This window comes from Protopterus annectens, chromosome 13.part0 (genome assembly GCF_019279795.1).
Source record: "Protopterus annectens isolate FY-2018-M chromosome 13.part0, PAN1.0, whole genome shotgun sequence".
Classification (NCBI taxonomy): domain Eukaryota; kingdom Metazoa; phylum Chordata; order Ceratodontiformes; family Protopteridae; genus Protopterus; species Protopterus annectens.
The window spans coordinates 911,507,757-911,528,184 of record NC_056747.1 but is presented as its reverse complement, the minus strand read 5'-3'; the positions used below and the strand labels follow the sequence as shown (position 1 = coordinate 911,528,184).

General features: G+C 37.8%; 1 protein-coding gene across 1 annotated transcript in view; it reads right to left on the bottom strand.

Annotated features, from left to right (window-relative positions):
• LOC122787768 (alanyl-tRNA editing protein Aarsd1-like) overlaps positions 1 to 20,428 on the bottom strand; it is a 658,622-nt gene that overhangs the window by 570,805 nt on the left and 67,389 nt on the right. The window contains exon 6 of the mRNA XM_044054668.1: positions 5,697 to 5,750. Within this exon, the coding sequence (XP_043910603.1) occupies positions 5,697 to 5,750 (54 nt within the window). The remainder of the gene's footprint in view (positions 1 to 5,696; positions 5,751 to 20,428) is intronic.

Sequence of the window (20,428 nt, the reverse complement as noted above, 5' to 3'; positions counted from 1 at the left end):
GGCCAGTTCCTGCTAAATCTGGGAGGCTGTACCTGTAAGAAATCCTTGACTGTTTGCATAGATTTAGCTTTGTCCTCCATTTTCTTCAACACCTCTTCTGCTTTAACACCAAACAAGGCATCATGCTGTAATGGAGCATATAATAGTTTTGCTTTGACATGATCGGGCAGATTCTGTTCTTTTAACCAAGCATGCCTCCTAATGACAGAAACTGTAACTGCGGCCCTGAAGGAGGCCTCTAGAGAATCAAAACCACATTGCAAAGTATGCTTTCCAACTTGTTCAGCTGCATGCAATAAATCCTGCATTTCTTTGTTTTCTGCACATTCTGAATTTGTCAACATTTTCTGTTTAAGCAGTGACATAAGATATTGCTGATATTTAAGCATATGAAACTGACAATTTAAAGCTCTTACAGCCAAGGTAGCAGAAGTATAAATCTTTTTCCCCCCTCTGTCCAGGGCCCTTGAATCCCTATCAGAGGGGATAGTTTTTTTTTGCAGTGGAAGCTTTGACCCCTTTGGGACCCTGAGAGATAGTTTCTGGGTCAGCAGCAGGGTTTTTATAAAAAAATGTATGTGAATCAGGAACCCTGTAATATCTGTCTGGCTTAACAGGAGCTGGTGGTAAAGAGTCAGGAGACAGACTGGACTCTGAAAATACATCATCTACAATGTCTAAAACAGGAGGAATAGCAAGGGGCCAGTGCTGAGGTAATAAAAGGAAGTCTCTGAACCTTTTCTTGGATTCTGAGTAATCTTGGCTCTCCCAGTGGAAATGCTCCCTCATAGTATGCAGGGTCTCCCCAAAAGAATAATCCTCAGGAGGAGAGGCTGAAGGGATAGATTCTTCAGCATCAGAATCCTCATAGGGAGGAAGAGTATATTCCTGCTCAGAAGAGGAATCACAGGAAATGGAAACCAGATCTGAAGATTCATATTCTATATCTTGCCTAGGCCTCTTATCAGGAGGGGGATGGGAACCCCTGATCAAAGTAATTAGGTCTTCGGCCATTTTAAGCATCTGTTTTTTAGGCATGGAGGCCTGTCCAGGAGAATGTTGTACTTGTTTCTTTGTCTTTAGAGCTGCTTTAGTCTTTGCCTTTGAAGCTGAAGTTGGTTTTACATATAACTGTGTAGGCCTGAAAACACCCTCAGAAGCCAGTGCCTCCTCAGCGGCTCCGGACCCATCTGAGGGAATAGTTTCCGAGTGTCCAATACCTTGAGTATCCAGTGGCCTAGTCAGCTCCATGTGGGAGTCGGAAGCGGCCTGTGGCTCTGAGGTAGTGGGCATCAGGGGCTGTGAAAGCGCCTCACTGAGAACCGGCGAACTGGAGACAGGCCTAGAGGAAGCCTCATCGTTGGTTTTGGACCTCAGATGCCTGTCCTTTTCTTTGCATTTTTTATAAACTCTGGTAGTCAGCTGTTCCGATGGCATTATACAATTGAATCTTCTGCCAAAGTAATGAAATGCAAAATCGTACCGACGCTTAATAGTGCGTTGGTTAAATCTAGCACAAAACCAACAACTAGCAATGTCGTGGTCAGGGCCTAGGCAAGGAATACAGTAAGAATGAAAATTCTTATGAGGTATTTGCTTCCCACAAGAAATACAATTATTAACTTTTTCTGACATCGGTCTGGAGCAAGAAAAAAGTTTCCCCAACGGGGTACTTAGCTTTAATGAAGACTTTGGATCTGAAATTCGAATTTGAAAATCTCAGGATTCGGCCGACCGGCACTTGTGAACTGCTTTTGCTTCAGGCACCACGCGGCAAGAAAGACTGAAGAAAATGGCGTCAGCTGCATCTTTTATACCCCTGGCACACTGAAGTCAGGGAGGAGATGACAGCAAACCGACGCCGGACCTAGACTTTGGAACTCGGGCCAACTGCGGGTAGCCTGCCAGCAGGATAACCCAATTGTAATGACTGCAACAGTGAAACACGATGAACATCTCTGATATCTGAACACACAGAAAATTAACAGCTAGTGTCTTCTCAAGATACAAAAGAGAATGCAGTTAAGCTATATTTAAGTTTATTAGTACTGATGCATTTGGATTACCATTATCTAGGAATTTAGTCATCATGTAAAAATGTGTACAGCAGAGGTTCTGGAAATGAGTTTCTTTACATTCAGGCCTGAATTAGATGCCATCAGTGAACTATTTATTTTATTCTGACCTCTCGACCAGTGCTCTGACCATTAGCTGCTATCCAGTAGACTAGAGAATCTAACAGTTGGGGGGCTGCAGTACCAGCCCAGTAACATATGCTTGAGCCATGCAGGAGCCGGTTCTAACTGTAGTGCTGTGCATTGCTTGTCAGAGCTGGCCAAACAATGGGCTTCAGCTCTAGACTGCTCCTCCTCCCACCTACCAAATGTAATTTGAATTTTCAGAACATGAAAATCATGATTTTGAAGTCCAGTTACCACAGATTTGAAAGCAAATTTGGTATCTTAGTTATACATTGTCTTATATTTTTTTCTTTGCATTACTCACCTTGTGTGTTTATTACTCAGAATGGTGACTTGTATCAAAGGAAAACAGCTGTATTGTTTCCTGACCATTACCTCACATTGTTACTGTGGTGATCCTTATGATGACACAGTTAAAGGTAGGATATCTGGTATAAGCAAGCAAAAAGACCAGGTAAATACTAAAAGGATAATGATTATTTTATACATCCTTTTGTGTTACCAACCTCATATATGTTTTATGATTGAGAATTATATGAGGTTGACTCAAAGTGCCTAATTAAATAAAGAGATACAGTTATGAAAACATAGCAATGGATCCCTCTATTTCCTAAACACATGGAAACACAAACACACACCCACACCCCTAAAGCAGCTTATGCCCCATTAGGTCATATTAAAGGGCTGTAACTGCCCCGAAGCAGAGACATGCACTATTAAGTCATGTTAAAGGGCTGTTACTGCCCCAAAGCAGGGATATGCACCATTAAATCATATGTTAAAGGGCTGTAATTGCCCTGAAACAGGAATATGCACAGCAGCAACAGCTTTTCAAACATATTAATAGCTAAGGCTACTTTTCAACCAACAACACATCTTTAGGAATTCCTTTAGCACCATGACAGCCTTATTTTTGGCTACTGATGCTGTCTATGGCATCACCAGTGATGACCTTATTACAACCAGTGTATTTGCCTACTGATACTATCTATGACATCATCAATGATGGCCTTATTACAGACAGTGTATTTGTAGATATGATGATGAAGGCCTTCAAAACAAGCTGCCACAACCTCCCAATAAACAAACTCAAAAAGCTAAATGTTGGAAGCAACACAATTATATGGTTCCAAAACTACCTCCAAAACAGAACCTTTCAAATTTATGTCAACACTTCTCTCTCAGATAATGGAATCCTCAACACAACAGTCCGCCAACGGTTAGTGTTAAGGCCATTACTCTTTTATCTCTGTCTTTATCAATGGTATCACCTTTGACCTACCTAATCTTACTATCGTAATGTACACAGATAACACTCTGTTGCTTGAAGGAAACAAAACTTCTATTGTCCATTCAAATTTACAAACTAATTTTTTACTGCTGTAAAAATGGTTCTATAGCCCTAGACTCATAACTAATAGCAAGAAAAACACTGTAATTACTTTTTCTGCAAGAAACTGAATAGCTTGCTATGTTTACTCCTTAAAGAAACTGAAGGAAACATCATCCCAAATGTGTCAGAACAAAAATATCTAGGAATTACTCTAGATCACTGTTTTACCTGCACATGCTGAAATCATCACATCCAAATTACTTAAAAAGCTCAAACTATGTTACAGAATCACCCATCTCCTTTCCCCTGGAGGTCATTTAGCCATTACCAAAAATGTTCTCATTCCTAAACTTGAATATGGTATTCTTCTATCATAGCTCAACTTAGCCAATAATACTTAAATATTACATTCAGTTGAAACTAAAATATGCATATTTGCTTTATTTGCTGAGCAAAGAAGACATTGTTGTGACATTCTTGATGACTGTAACTAGTTACCTAGATTTTCTGATGGTCAAGATACTTCCCATTGGCTACTGCCCCCATCTAAAGAGAAAACTTCTTCTAATAGAAGAAATCTACAGTCTCAGAAATATCCAAAAGTATATTCTCTTACTAAACAAACCTAAGTTCAAACTAGCCATAGGTGAAAAAGCTTCCTCTATGGAATAATCTACCAAATTAGATCAGAAATAATCCTGGAAAAAAAACTTGAAAGAATTCCAGCAAAATTAATCCAAATGCACATGCTTCAGGGATGCAGTTTAATTCCACACATTGTACAATGCATTATATTATCAATACATTGCTAAACGAAATATCTTGCATCCTTCTGGTTGAAGGCCCTGAGCTCAGAAAAGTAGTATGCAGGGACAATGGCTGTTTTCTGCAAGCTTCCACACCCACTGTTTAAGATTTCCCCATAATAATAATGCCCCATGTGTGCAGTGTCCTTGCAGCCTAGGACCCCAGAGTCAATGGGACTCAAGTTGGCAGTGGGATATTCCAAGTTTTCCTCTAAACAGAGGAGCACCCCATGAGTGCTTAGTTTCTACTCATCCAGATTTTCAGCAATTAGGTCTCATAGGTTCATAGGTAGGTACTAGGCTATTGGCCCAAGGTCCTAAGTAAGCCTAGCCAACAAGGTTCCCTGGCTTATGCCACCCAAGAAAGTTAATTTCCTGTGCCCCTTTCGAGCAGAGCCACAGAAGTGATCCCCAAGGTGTATTTCCTATTTCCCATCCACTCATCAAGATTTTTCTTGAAGAGTGCTAATGAGGAACTTTGCTTGACATAGATGGGTAGCTTGTTCCAGAGTATAGGAAGTCTCTGGGACAGGAATCTATCCCTCCAGCATGTCCTGTTTATTGTGGTGACAAGGTTTAGGTCCCTAGAGCATGTAGCTTGGAGGAATTGGGATTTCTTTAGGTGTAGCATGTCCAACAGATCTGGGTTTAACATAGCTTTATATGTTATGCCGATATCTCCTCGGAGCAGGCGAGATGCTACAGAGTAAAGCTGGAGTTTTTTGAGACGGTCAGTGTAGGGCATCTGTTTGAGGGCAGTAATCCTCTTTGTGAGATACTTCTGTGGCCTTTCCAGCTGCTGCAGATGTCTTGTGAGGTACATTCCAAAGGGGTGTTCTACTCTATAATGGGTCTAATGAGTGCCGAGTAGAAGGGAACAATGACCTCTTTTTTTCTGGATGAGAACCCTTTTGTGATGAGGTCTGCCACATAGAAGGATTTCCTGACTACTGTGGCGATATGATTATCAAAGGAGAGACTACTGTCCACCTGGGTCCCAAGGTCTCTTATCACACATTCAGCATTAAGTAGACTGCTGTTTATGTGGTAGTTCATGGGTACAGAGTTTTTATCAAAGGGGATGACAATGCACTTTTTGGCATTGAGCTTGAGGCCATGCCTCTGACACCAGGTATCTGTCTCAGTGAGGCTCTTCTAGTTTGCAGTCATCTGTGAACTTAGTTTACCAGAGGCCTTCTGTGTTAGCCTGTACTCATTCACAAACCACAGTCATTAGCGACACTTTCTCTATGCTTCTACACATGTGGGGCAGCTAAAGTATCTTCATTACTTGCTTAATTTATTTAACTGTACTACATTCACAATGAGACTTAAAGTTCACAATGAATTCCTTACGTCTAAATCATCCATCGAAGGTGGAGTTGGTTTCTCTTTAACTTTGTCCATCATCTGCAAAAGAGAATAAGATGGAATCCGATATGAACATTTTGCTGTGCATGCCCTATCTTAAAGAAAACAGTCAAGGTGAAATCTTTAATTCAGAGTGTAGTTAACCAGTTAGCTCATTTCTATTGTGGAACACACATTTCAATTCTGCTGAAACAAGTACACTGTGAAGAAATTTTGAAATTTATAAAATGACTGACACCGAGGTGTCACCTGTTACCGTAATGACTATAAACAGATTGCAATGTACATTATTTCCTTCTGACAGCAAGTTGAGAGATGTTGCATATAACTAGTCACATTTTGTAGAATCAGAATTTGTACCATGCTGCTTTCACAATCATAAATGGCAAGGTATAGCAAGCTTTACACATAGTCTGTAGTGACATCTAGTGGGCTGCTACATGCCTATCATCTCAGTTAGTACCGTTGTCTCTCTTGTCAGAACAGACGACTTGACTATGCTGTCTTATATTAGCAAAGTGTTACTTGGCAGAACAGCATCACAGAATGTATTTGGTGAAAATATCTGTGGTTCTTTAATGAAAAGATATGTTTGCTAATAATGGCCCTAAAAAGTTAGGTAATTTTTTGAAGTTTTATATCAGCTGTATATATTATACTACATAGGTTCATAGGTGTGTACTACAGTAAGAGCCTCTAGTGCTCTTATAAGTCTAATTTTGCAACTCAAATATAACCCAAATTTGATTTATACAGGGTGTGATTTACTGATTGCCTATGACCATCAGAGACATCGGCGCCACACAGATATGTTTCTCTAAGAATTCTCATTCTCTGCAACAGGCTCCCTATCCCTATTTAAGTGCAACTTGGAACAATGGATGAGTAATCAGAAATTCACTACTGGCCTGGTGCCCATATCTCTGATGGACAGAGGCAGTAAGTAACTTCTGCTCAGCAGACTTCCCCCAATTCTTTTTTGTGTAACATACAATCACTTTTACTATAAAATGCATCTCCCTTAGTCAAGATGTAAAACATTATGATTACATCATATAAACCTTAGTAACATCATATACCTAAAATTGATATACAAAACAGGAAAAGTAATTATTTTGTCATGCACCCCCTAATGTGGGAATTCAGTTCACATACCTCCAATTTGTACATACACTACCTGGGGGGGCACACAAATTTAGTAAAAAGGGAAAATGTAAACAAAACAAGAAACTCACCTTTTTATTTTCCCAGTTTTCCCAAACGTATGTGACCTCACAAACACAGCAGCACACATAAGATAAAATGTGTTCTGATGTACTAACATGTTGACAGCATGCAGAGGTGACTAAACAGTAATGATAGTTTGTGAGCCAACTAAGGAGTACATGAGCAGCAGTAGTGTTCCCAATAATCTCAGTCGCTGCATGATAGTTTGTACTTATTGTGATGACCTTCCACTGGACCAGTAATCAAGGAGCCTCAGTCCTCACCACTGTCACCTGTGGGGGAGTGGGCATTCACTGGGAGGATAACAGGTACATACACAGTATTTCCAGATGCAGCTCTCTGTATCAAGTGCAATTTCCCTTAAGAGCACACAGAGACCACAGTCAGTCCAGGGCTGGTTTTCCCTCTTCCTTCAGATCTCCAATAAGACTCACCATTGACACAGCTATAGAGTTGAGATCTCAGCTGAGTGACCAAGCCAATACCTCCAGCACCCTCTCTGTCCAACCAGTGCTTCATGATCCTGCCCAAGTAGCTCACACACACACACACACACACACTCTTTGAGGTTTGATTTACACACACACACACATACATACACACACACACACACACACACACACACACACACACACACACACACACACCTGGGAAAGGCTGGCACAAGTTTACTAGCTATGCCCCCTTTTGCACAGACTACAAGGTAGTTACCACTGCCACCAGTCACTCTTTATCAGCTACTTTAGGACCCCTTAACAAAGGGTGTCCAATTTTGCTGTGTAATATTAATACTAATACAAACTGTAGTTTGACCAAGAGCAAGCCTATTAGGAACAGCCTACACAATGTCACCAAATAAATACGCAAGTACTCTCAAAACCTTAAATATCTCTACACAGATCAGCCACAATGAAAGGTTTAAATATATTTAATAATAAATAAAAGAACAAGATAATAGTAAATATGTATTCATGGTGACATCAGAGTTCAAAATCACAGGAAATATTTAAAACAACATTGAAGGACAGCCTCAAATAAATAAAGAAAAAAATATCTAAAGTAAGCTTCACACAGAGACTCCTCAAAATAATATTTAAATATTACTACTGGGATAGTTTACAGAATTATGTAATTTCTGATCATCTGACTTTTAGTTCCTAGGCCAAACCCCCATTGTTGAAACTGGCAGTAATTAGCATCTACTTGTAAAAATACTCATACAAGGGCTTTTGCTCAGATCTTTGGCAGGTGCTGGAAGTCATAAAACAATTGCATTCCTTCATGCTTCCAAAGTAGCAATTAGTTTACCCCAAAGACAATACAGAAAGCTTCTTAGTACATACTTTGTGTCTCCAGCTGCATTGAAACCTGAAAGATAGCCTGTTTATGGCCTACCCTATAAAGTGGTTTAATTTCAAATATTTTTCTAAAGTTTGCTGGACTGAGGTTAACCCTCCGGTTTGCTCTGTTAACATATACATTTAAACAGTTACAATAATGCATGTACATTTATGTTCTATTCCAGTAGGGCACACTGTGGATACATTTTAAGCTCAAGCACTTTACAAATAACTTTTCAACAGAAACATCTGTACAAGGCAGTTTGATATACACATGGCATACAGTTCTAATGCATTTGTAATACCAACATTTTGTATACATTAATTTGATATTCACAGATGATATATAATTAGTTACAAAATCCCAGCTAGCTGTGCTGGCAGTACCTCCTTCTGTCACACTTCTCTTTTATTTAAATTTCATATATTTAATGTCATTCTTAAGGGCAACAGATCTGTTATTGTTTTATAGGTTCATAAGTGGTTACTAGGCATTTGGCTGAAGAGTCAGATCTACCCCACATTTACCAAAATATTGCTGACTTGTATCAATACCCCAAATAATTTTATGGTTACTGTACAGGCTTGTATATGTCAAACATTCAAAGACTATCCCTTTCCATTAGCAACATATGTGCCAATCCAGGGGTAAATTTCTGATTTCAGATCCACTGGTCCAGGTTACATTTACTTCACATGGATGGGAAGCCTGTTCTGGAGAAGGGGTAATCTTTAAGACACATATATGTCCCAGCAATATGTCCTGTTTATGTCACTAATGAGGTTTAGGTCCATAGAATGAGAATTTATTTGTTTTCCAGATGTGCAACAAATCTGTCAGTCTGGAATCAAAGGATGCCTTGTAGGCTAGGCATAGATCTCTGTACAGCAGTCTGTAGGAGACCAAGCACAGGGATAGAGCTTTGAGGTGTTCTGCTTAGGACTTATTATTTACTCCCTGTATTCTTTTTTTTGAGGAACCTCTTTGGTCTCTCAAATGCCTGGTCAGGTATATGCCAAAGGTTGTGTTGTACTTCATAATTGGCCTGACGAGAGTCAAGTACAGAGGAACAATGATTCACTTGGACCAGGATGCCATACCCTTGCTTATACATTGTGCAACATAGAAAGATTGTCTCACCACAGTAGATGTATGGTAGTCAAAGGCCAGGTTACTGCCAGAATGCATTCCCATATCCGTGACCACTGGGTGTACTTTTAGGGGGTTATTATCAATGTGATAAAGGGTGGATGTCTTTCCAAAAGGTATTATTATGCATTTTTTGCCCAGAGTTTTAGTCTATGGCTCTGGCACCAGTTGTTTGTCTGCATCAGGCACTCTTGAATAGTATCTGTGCCTTTAGGGGATTTAGTGACTAACGCCTAGTTTGCACTCATCTGCAAACTTAATTAGCCAGAGGCCTTTGACATTGACCTTGACTTCAGAGAAGTAGACACCAAAAATGAGAGTCCTCAGCACCAGTCATTGTGGAACTCTACTAGTGACTGGTCTCTTTGTGGAAGTGGTTTTCCCTGTCCTAACCTCTTGCGTCCTCTCAGTGAGCCACTGGCTATCCAATAGATGACATGGGTTTATGCCTAATTTTGTAAGTTTATCTACAATGCCTGAGTTAGCCAGATCAAGGTAGGCAGTGCGCACTGTTTGCTCTAATCCATAACTTTATTCACCCTCATGAAGAAGTCCACCAGGTTAAGTAGGCAAGACATGCCTTTGGCAAAACCAAACTGGGTAGAATCTAGTATCTGTAGGTTTCCTATGTCATTGTTTATCAGCTCTATAGTAATTATTTCCATGGCCTTGCATATGCGATGAGTCAGACTTATGGGTCTGTAGATCCCTGGGTCCATGGAATGCCCCCTTTTTGTAGGAGAGATAACCACTGCAGTCCTTCATTCATTTGGCATGAATCCTGTCTGAAGGCTATGGCTAAACAGAGACTTTATCAAGCCTGACAGGCCATATTTCATGACATTCAGAAGGCATGCCAGGATATTATCAGGGCTCAATGATGTAGTGTTATTGGCCTTAAGAGTACAGTGAGGACCTGCTTCCTATTGATAGTTGGCCAATATGTGAAATATATTAGAAATGTGACATTAAAAGTGTCAACAATGTTCTAGAAACTAGAAAAAGTACATACATACATACATACATACATAAAAATATTTCAGGCAAAGGCAATAATGCCCTTCTAGCCTGCCAATACTCCAAAACATTTATTCTTTTGATAAGTTTCCAGGTTGTTCTTAAAATATATAAACTAGTGCTTGCTTTAATTTAAGCTGGTCGTCTACATAGGTTGTCTGATGATTCTCTTCGACTTTTTGATAACCCCAAACATTTCCAGAGGTAGTTGTATATAAATGACCTATATACCTGAATAAGGTCTCCTCTTAATAGCTGCATGAGACACTGCACAGGTTCAGATATTTTAATCTTTCATAACAAGTTACATTTTCACATCCATGGATGCCCTTGGCATAGTTCCACTGTACTCTTTCCAATTTACTCATGCTTGTTTTCTTATAAGGGTTCCATATTGTTATTCCATACTGTAGTTTGGGTCTAATGTAACTTACAAACAATGATTTCATCATTCTGATTTCCTAGACTTTATAAATCTTTTTAAATAACTTATACTGTCTTTAACCAATTGGTTGACATAATTAGAAAAACTCAAAGCTGGATATATCCATATACCAAAGTACTTAAATGAATCTAGAGTTTCAATCACTGAGTGCTGTATTAAATACTCACCTTTCAATCTATATTTCCCAAATCTCATATGCTTAGTTGTTGATGTATTTATCAGGATATTATTCTCCTGTGCCCAAATGGTCAATTTAGTCAAGTTCTTTTGCATACATGCCCAATCTGTAACACATGTAATCAGTGTGCACATTTTTAAGTAATCTGCATACATAGGTACTGTAGAACACCTCAGATGAAAAAGATAGATTGAAAGATACAATCTAAAAAAGTAAGGGCCTAGGACAGAGCCCTGTGGGACACCCTGACTGTAAACAAGGATTTAATCTGTCCAGTTGCTAAATGACACTTGGCATGTCCTATTTGCAAACCATGCAACTATCCATCTTATCAGGAGTACATCAATACCTAGTTGTTCTAATTTATTGATCAGTGTTTTGAGTATGACCCTGTCAAATGCTGAAGTTAATTCTATATAAATTACATCACAACACAACTTTTCATTTATAGCTGTTATTATATTGTTAAAGAACATCATATTACAGGTGGTTACAGACATATGCATACTGATATATGTTTTCAAGTTCCCTTTCCAGTTCTAACAATAATTTATCCAATATAACCATCCCCATTATTTTTCCACAACATAAAAGTAAACCTATGGGTCTGTATGACTGGGTTTGTCCGACCTTCCTTTCCCTTAAAGATAGGTTGACAAGTACATGTCTCCAATCTTGAGGAACCTCCCTATATTTAAATGATATAAGGACTAACATATAATGGTACTGTACTTTTATGCTGAAGTGTTCTCCTGACATTATTACTAATTCTGTCTCTTCCCTGTGCTTTGTTTGGGTTCAGTTTGTGTATTTCTTTTTGAATATAATCTAAATTTATTTCAATATCTGATGTTACCTATGTGTTACTAGTTCAATTTCTCACACACTTTGTGCAGTCAGACTGCTTTGCATAAAATTTTGTATGTGTGTGTAAATATATATATAAAATTTGTTGTGTCCAAGAATACATTTTAGAATCTAAACAGTTTATCAGTTTGTATGTCTTTACTCTTATCACATCTTATGTATTTATAAAATGGTTTCCTACTATGCTCAATCCCCTGGATTCTATAATGCCTACACTAAGTGTACACTGTTCTGAGTGAACAGACAACACAGACATAACGTACACCTTCTTCCTCCTAATTTTAGTTTTTCTACTGATATTCTTGCAGCTTTAAATATTGACAGGGATTCATAAAGGTTACCACAAAGTGCAGACTACATGTACACTTAGTGTAATCTGTCTGAGGGACTAGAAAACACAAAAATGAGATAAGAATTTTATTGAATACATATCGTGTACACTCAGTGTACACTTTGTGGAGGTTTTATTGAATCTGGTTTTCAAAGTCAGCTTGACCTCTTTTCTCTTTCTTATATTTTTTGGCTCTCAGTTTAATCAAGTGCCCTGCTGTTACAGAAGTGTATCCTCCTGACGTTGTGTGCCTAGATCCAAATGTTAGACATTTTTTTGTCTTTAAACATTTTTTCTTTCAAAACTCATCACATTCCTTCTGCATTTTTTCCACTGAATGCATCACTGTAATTAGTTTTACATTGTTACCGTTTTGGTTCCATATAATCTGTTATTAATATTTTCTGCATTGGTTTAGATTTTAATCTGTCAGAATTATCTTGGAACAATTAAACCATTATAATCCTATGATCACTGCACAATGGTAATACAATTTGGCATGAAGAAACAGTAATTTCTTTAGGAACACAAGCAATAACTAGTATGTTCCATTCCCTAGTAGGCTTTTCTACAATCTGCAGCAATTAGTTTTTCCTGAGCCTATGTTGTAAACAATTTCCTTACTAATGTTGTTGAATCAGTATTATTCCAGTCTGTTGCTGGTAAAGTTAAGTCCCCAGCCGCTGTTAATCTTCCCTCCCGTGTTTCATGCAAGAAATGTATGAATTCCTCTAGGTATCAGCACTTAACTTTGATGGTCTACACATTCAAAAGATTGTTAAATGTTCCAGGGTTGTCTTTATTGTCACAGTTACACAACTGGTGTTATCACTGAACATGTGATAATCACAGGTCTCATAATTTTTTTTTATCCCTATCATAACCCCACCTGATTTTTTTTTTTTTTTGTTTAGGACATCTGTTACAGTAAAAAAAATGTTCACCCTGACAGAAATGGTTTCCAGTCATTTTTCGTTAACCATGTTTCACAAACAAATTTTCCAATAAAACAACTTTAGTATTAATGCTCATATCATTAACAACCATCCGATATGCATCAAATGTTGCTGTTTGTGAAATGTTAAATTTTCAACCTGGCAAAAATCCTGTCTTGTGTCTGTCAAATACTGCAATATATTTAATGCAAAAATGTTCTTCTCTGTTGTTGACAAGTATACGCCATTCTGTCTAAACAAATGTGTGCCCAAAATTAGGCTTGAATGCTCTGTTTATTTCCATTTTTTTAATCAAGCCATTTATTTCATGTAGGTATTTACCCAAAAAATCTTTTCATTCAAGGTGATCTGCCTCTCCTTTCTCTATGTGATTTGTAAAAAACTATGTCCTAACACCTGTACAAGCTATGCTATCTAAGAGGGTTGTAAATTCCCTACTAACACTCAGAGAGTCCTTGTGGATGACATCATTCATTCCAACATGAATGATAACAGATCCATACTGACTTACATTATGACATTCTAAGAGCTTTCTCAAATCCTTTATTTTTGTGCCTGGCAAGCATAGCACTGTTTGATGTTCATTACATTCTCTGCAAATATAAGTATCAGTTCCTCTAATAATTCAATCTCCAGTTATGAGTAAATAATTTCTAACCAAACCTGAAGAATCTTCAACTTCGAAAAAGAGATAATAAAAATAGTCTTTCAGGATACCGTTAACATTTGTTAGTAATTTGTACCTGAAAAGCATCCTTGCACCAGCCACCTACTGCTAATAAATATAATAAAATAATAAAAATGATTAAGAATTCTTGCTTAAAGACTGTATTCAGACATTGAGACTGTAGGATATGGGACGTTCCCTATAAATGCCTGTTAAGTGGTCAGTTTTCTGTGTCCATCAGGACATGTCTGTAAGTTTCAGTAAAGTTAGTTTACTAAAGCATCAAATGGCCTGTCACTAGCTGCAGACATATCTACACATGTAGTTTGCTGACATTCTGTGTGCTCATCAGAGTCTAAACTTTTCTAAGTATGTCTGCTGCTATATTCAGAAATACTTCTAATAGGGAATACTTCATAGTCTTCAGCTATACTCAGAAGTACTACTAACGGGCAATACTTCATAGTCATCATAACAGTATCAGATGCACTGCCTGGGACAGAGTGCTCTTTTACACTAAACTCTTACAATTATCCATCTAGTTTTACTCAGCAGTCAGGGTTTTTGTATAGTTTAACCATTTTCTATCTCCCAGCCTTCTCAGTGCTTGTCTACTAATGAAACAGATTCACTCCTTACAACAGTAAATCAATAATGTTGTAAAAGGTCATCATATGCAGGTCATATCACTGTCACCTGGCTCTATTCCATTTCCTTACATTCTGCTCAATGTGCTCCACATGCCCATATAGAAGCATATTTTATTACTCCGTCCATAGTAAGAGTGCTCCATACACACTTGGTTGCCATGTCTGAAAGAATGGTAGCTCATCCATGAGGTGTCGATGGGGGAAAAAATCATTCAGCACCTGTATTCTGTCACTTTAATTTCTGACAGAATGGACCACATTCCTAAGCCAGGGTACAGTCAGAGTTCATGAGATTAGTATTGTTTCTGTCTTTGATGTTATCCAAGAGTGCTCTTTTCAGCACCCACAATGTGCCCAGAATTGCCTCTTTCTGCAATTGATATGGGGTTACATGTATTGGTAGCATATCTAAGTATGACTGTAAATTATTTTTTTATTATACCCATTGTGCCTACTACTATTGGAACTGTATGGTTATCTTTCTTCCACATTGATCTCATTTTCTGCTTGCATATCCTGGTATTTTATGACCGTGACTCTCTGTAGGTAAGGCACTGTAATCACTAGGTGTAATAATTTCACTGACCAATGCAACTTTTGTCTTTTTTCATGGACTACTATATCTGGTTTACTTGCATCTGTTTTTTTTGAATTGTTGGTAAAGGGAGATCCCATGTGATATACACTTTGTTCCCTATTATGCTTTGTGGTTCATGTTTCCAGTTCTTCTCAGATACTACATTGTAGTTTTAAACAATCACCAGGGCACGTTACTGTGCTTTTCAGTATACAGACCCTCTGTCATGAGTGTATCGCTCTCAACAACAAGATGTGTAACTGTTTCCAGTTATTTTTTACAGAACCTGAATTTTTCTGTTTCTCCTACCTTTTCAATGGATTTTGTAAGCCAACATGTACACAGTCCCCTGTCTTAGGTTTCCATTATTAGCCTTCACCTTTGGTTTCAATTCACATCTCCTTAAACATTTCTGTGTCAAATCAACTGATTTGTTGTGTGTGGAAGCCCAAATCCTTTCCTGACTTTCTATTTTATTTATTATTTATTATTTATTTCCAGTTTGATGACCAGGGAGGTCCACTGGGCTCAGGGAGCCCATTTTCAATGGAAGCTCAGGGAGAAAAACTCCGCATTATATACTTTAGTTACATATACAATCATAGTAAAGAAGACACAATTACAATTTCATTTCATGCTAGAGAACAGGAATAAATTATTTGGTTACATAGTAACTAAATATTTAGGATGGCAGTGATAACTTAATTTAGAGGGAGAATAAAAACTTAGAAGGAAAAGAGAGAAAAAAAGGTGGGATGGGTTATTTATAATAATGTACAACTATGTTATTTATTTTTATTTATTATTTTATTTTATTTTACATTTGTTAACTGGGGGTGTCTGACTGAGCTGAAAAGGCCCTTTTTCAGCAGAGGCCCGGGGCGAAAAGCTCCACAAAGAAAAATTACAGACACATTTAGTTATTTAGACATGATCGGTATACACACAAATTACAAGAGACATGTTTCTACAGTGGTATGCAGCACATCAACAGTTATAGTGGAGAGAACAAACAAAAACATATTAATTTTAAAAATAAAGGTAATTAATAGATTTGTGGTGTACAGCTGAAATTTGGAACATAGGTAGAACATACATAGTACACAGGTACAGTACATACATTGTAGATTAGCCAGTGTTTGTGAGTAAGACTGAAAACTATTATCAAGTACTCAAGATTTAGTATGTATACCTTATCCACTTTCACTAGCCTGGGGAGCAATCATGGCACTGCCAACTTTGCTTGAGATGTCACCTGATGAGGTCTTTAAAGGAGGCTTTGGATGATGTGTTTTGAATGCTAGTAGGGACAGAGTTCCATTTTTAGCCACTGAACTACTATATAGCTATATATTTACAATATGTAGATTTATGTTAGGTTAGCTTGTACTCAGAGTTAGTCAGGAGTTTAAGGGGTGGATTCATTATTAGGCTAGGTGGGCTTTTATGTTGTGTACCGACGACAGAGAGTGCATGTGTGGTGGCTGTGTTACTTGTTTAGGACTGCTTGTGTGTGCAATATTCTTGTTGTTGGTTTTACTGATGCACTTTTCCACCCTAAATGGAATCCGACATGAAACCTCTAATGTCAAGCACCCACATAACCAAATCACTGAATACAAATGCCTGAAATGTCAAAAGGAGGAAACTTCAAACTGTAAGTATTTTTAACGGGGGAAAGCCCACCTGCATCTACATGTGGGAGGCAAGCTCCCAGACTCCTAACTTATGTATATATATATATATATATATATATATATATATATATATATATATATATGGATATATATCAATTCCATGGTTGCACAATTACTAGTCCTTATGTAGTGAATGTGTTACTAGGAGACTTTGGTTCTTTAGCGATTTATTTTCTAAACTGGAATGGGAGCAAGGACTAGAACACTTTTTTGGTTGATTTATTTTATCTTGGAATGTAAGTAAGCCAGTTTCAGTACTATATCCTGGAGAGAAAACATGCTGCGTGGGACACAGTAATTGTATTTCTTTATTTATTTTTGTTACATTTTTTTTTCTAAGATCTCAGACACGAGTTTTAGTATTGCTCTGGCCCTGTAGTTTACCATTTCTGCTGTGGTTCCTGGTTTATGTGGGCATACAATAGAGGTTCTTTTCTATATTATAGGTATGCTATTTCTCTAGCTGCTTTGTATAGATATTGTCCAAGTAAACTGTCTGGAGTAGTGATGACAGATTTTATTTTCTATAGTAGTTTTGTAATGTGTTGAACAGATAGCACATGTAGCTTAAAGCATCCCTTCTTAGGTTCAGTGTTGTTGTGAATGGGAGAATTGTTTCATCAACTGATTGCTGCAGAGAGAGTTTGTGAAATGACTATTTGTTCTATATGCTGTGCTGTAATCTGTTTCTATAGGGAATGGGCTGGGCTGAAACTGTTTCACAGAACTTATTTGTTTATTACCTGAGGTTCAGAGCTGTTGCCGATTGTTTTGGTTGATATACTGCAGAATATTACAGTATGTTGTTTTGTCTGTGCATTATCTTCTTTACTTTGTTTCTAAGGGTTTGTATGCTTCTCGATAGTAAGGTGTGTTCATTTTATGTGATAGTCACGGTGCTACCTTATGTTTGACTCCTCTCCTTCTTGTTTGCACCTTGGGAGTTTAATAAATGTGGGAATGTTTTACTGAAGTAACCAACAGCATCACTGGGGGGGATATCTTTGAGTAGTGTCCAGTTGTATTGACCAAGGAGAGAGGTGAATAAGACGTCTTCAAATTTTCCTTTTGCACAAACATAACTGCATGCTTTTTCTTTTTATATTTTTATATTATGAATACTTCCAAGTTAGGAAGGTTTGACTGTGGTCACTTAAGCTATCTGGAACCAAACCTACATTGCTGATTTTATACTGTTCTAGCTGACTGTTGGATTACTTGGAAGAGTCTATAAAAGTTTCATCGGTAGTTAAAGAATGTTCAGAAATGTTCCAGACTAAGTTCCCTGGTTCCACATCTTTTTCAGGGTACGTACCTGTGGTTGGCCTGGTCCTTCCTGCCGTTTCTGCCCTCGTTGAAAGTCTTGGTCCATTGACCTCTTTCTCCCTGGTCTTATTGGTAGTGGTACGATAGGAAAAGCCTGCTGCTGTGGTTTATCTAATTGAATTTTTTATCGTACATCACTGTTACGGGCAGCGGGGTCAGCCATTTCTGTTTGTAAACTGTCCAGTGGTAACTCCATAGGTGTAGAATAAACTGACTTAGGTAGTCTTGGTGAAACAATTTTGTCAGTAAAGACATTGTTGTCAGCGTTAATACTACTACAAACCGCTCCTTCACTTTCAGTTTGTAGAGCATTCATTTCCTGTTGTGTTTCCTGTTGCTGTACAAGGCTGGTGGCTCTAGCAATAGCTCCACCTGCTGGATTATGCACATTCGGTCTGAAGTTGGAGCGATTACCATTATTAACATTTCGTTCCGATAAATGTAAAGAATTGTTTCTGGGCCACATGAACTACCGATGAATGGAGTTTGCTTAATAGGGGCTTAAACTTTATACCTACTGACAGCATGGACATTTGTGATGCTGCCTTGGCAGTAAGGATGTTTGCACGCAATTTAACACTTAAATTAACTTTTGCTGACACTGAAAAATGGGAAATTAACAATTTTAAGCATAATAGCACTTTTACACCACATTTACCTGCTAATATTGATGTTTTTTGAAAGCTGTTGAAAATTCTATCTACAATATTGGCAGCTATAATGTATATGAACAGAATTGTAATTATGCAAAGGAGAAAGAAATGCTTTAAAACAATTGCAGAACAATGACTCAATTGTTATACGGCCCTCTGATAAAGGAGGTCCTGTAGTTATTATGGATTCTAGTTATTACTTTAACATCATGTTCTCCATGTTGGAAGATGAAGCCTATGAAAAGATTGAGATACATTAAGTCATTAATATACATAGAAGCATCTGTACATACTTGCAAGATTGTGCAAGAATGGGATTGATTACTAATGAGTTACTTTTATATTTTCTGGTTGACTACCCCAAAATTCCTAGGCTACATGGCTTACCAAAAATCCATAAAAATCCCACTACACCACAATTTAGACCTATTGTAGCAGGGGCGGGATGGGCAACTGAGCCGATATCAATATTCTTGGACCATGAATTGAAAAAAGTTCTAAAGAATTATGATTATGTGCTCAAAGACGGTGAACATTTCTTGACCGATTTGTATAATTTTACAACTACTACAACTATTAATTTGGAAGAGCTTATGTTTGTAACCATGGATGTGGAAGCTCTTTTCACATGCATCCCCAATGACATAGGACTTGAAATGCTCAGTAAACTATTGGTACATGATAACTCGTTTAACCCTACACAAGCTGATTTTTTGTGCCTATTGTCAGAAATGGTGTTAGAGAACAATGTTTTTTTGTTTCAGGATTTATGTTTTAGACAGAGAAAGGGCATCGCGATGGGCACGAATTGTGCCAATACGTATGCCAATCTCATTATGGTAGCCTGGGAACAGGAGTTTCTTATAGGTCAACCGAATGTAGTATTTTATAGACGTTTTGTTGACGTTCTTTTTTTGCTTTGGAAAGGGGACGCATTGACAGTTTTACCCTTTGTGAGCTATATCAATTCCACCAGCACCTTTTTGAAATTTACTATGGAATGTTAATTGACTTCCATTAACTTCTTAGATGTTACACTATATACTGAAAATAGTACATGGAAAACTAATGTTTTCAGGAAATCTTGTTACAGGCCATCTTTTTTACATAGGGAAAGCATGCACAATACAACTGTATTTGGGAATATAGTTAAGGGCCAGGCTGTGAGGATATCGAGACTCTGTTGTAATGATTCCATATTAGAAGATGAGTTAATAATGCTTAAGCAAGGCTTTATTAACAGAGGTTACCGGGTTAATGAAATTAGTAATGCATTTACTGAAACCAGGAATCTTAGACAGAATAGAGCTAAGCCATTTTTTTCACATAGAGAATTAGCACCACTGAAACCCAATAATTATAATGGGCTTTCAGTAATACTCCCCTATTGTGCAAACGTTGTGGCAATTGAAGATGCCATAGCTGCCAACTGCACATACTTTTAGTTGATGATACCACTATGGATTTATTTGGTACACAGCCCAAATTTACCTACAGTTCAGCAACGATTATGCTACCCAACAAATAATAGGTCTAATGACCAGAATATGACACAGCTCAGGGGAACTAAGAAATGTGGCACATGTGCCAAGTGCAAGTTTATAGATGAATCACGTTTCTTTAGACACCTGGACAC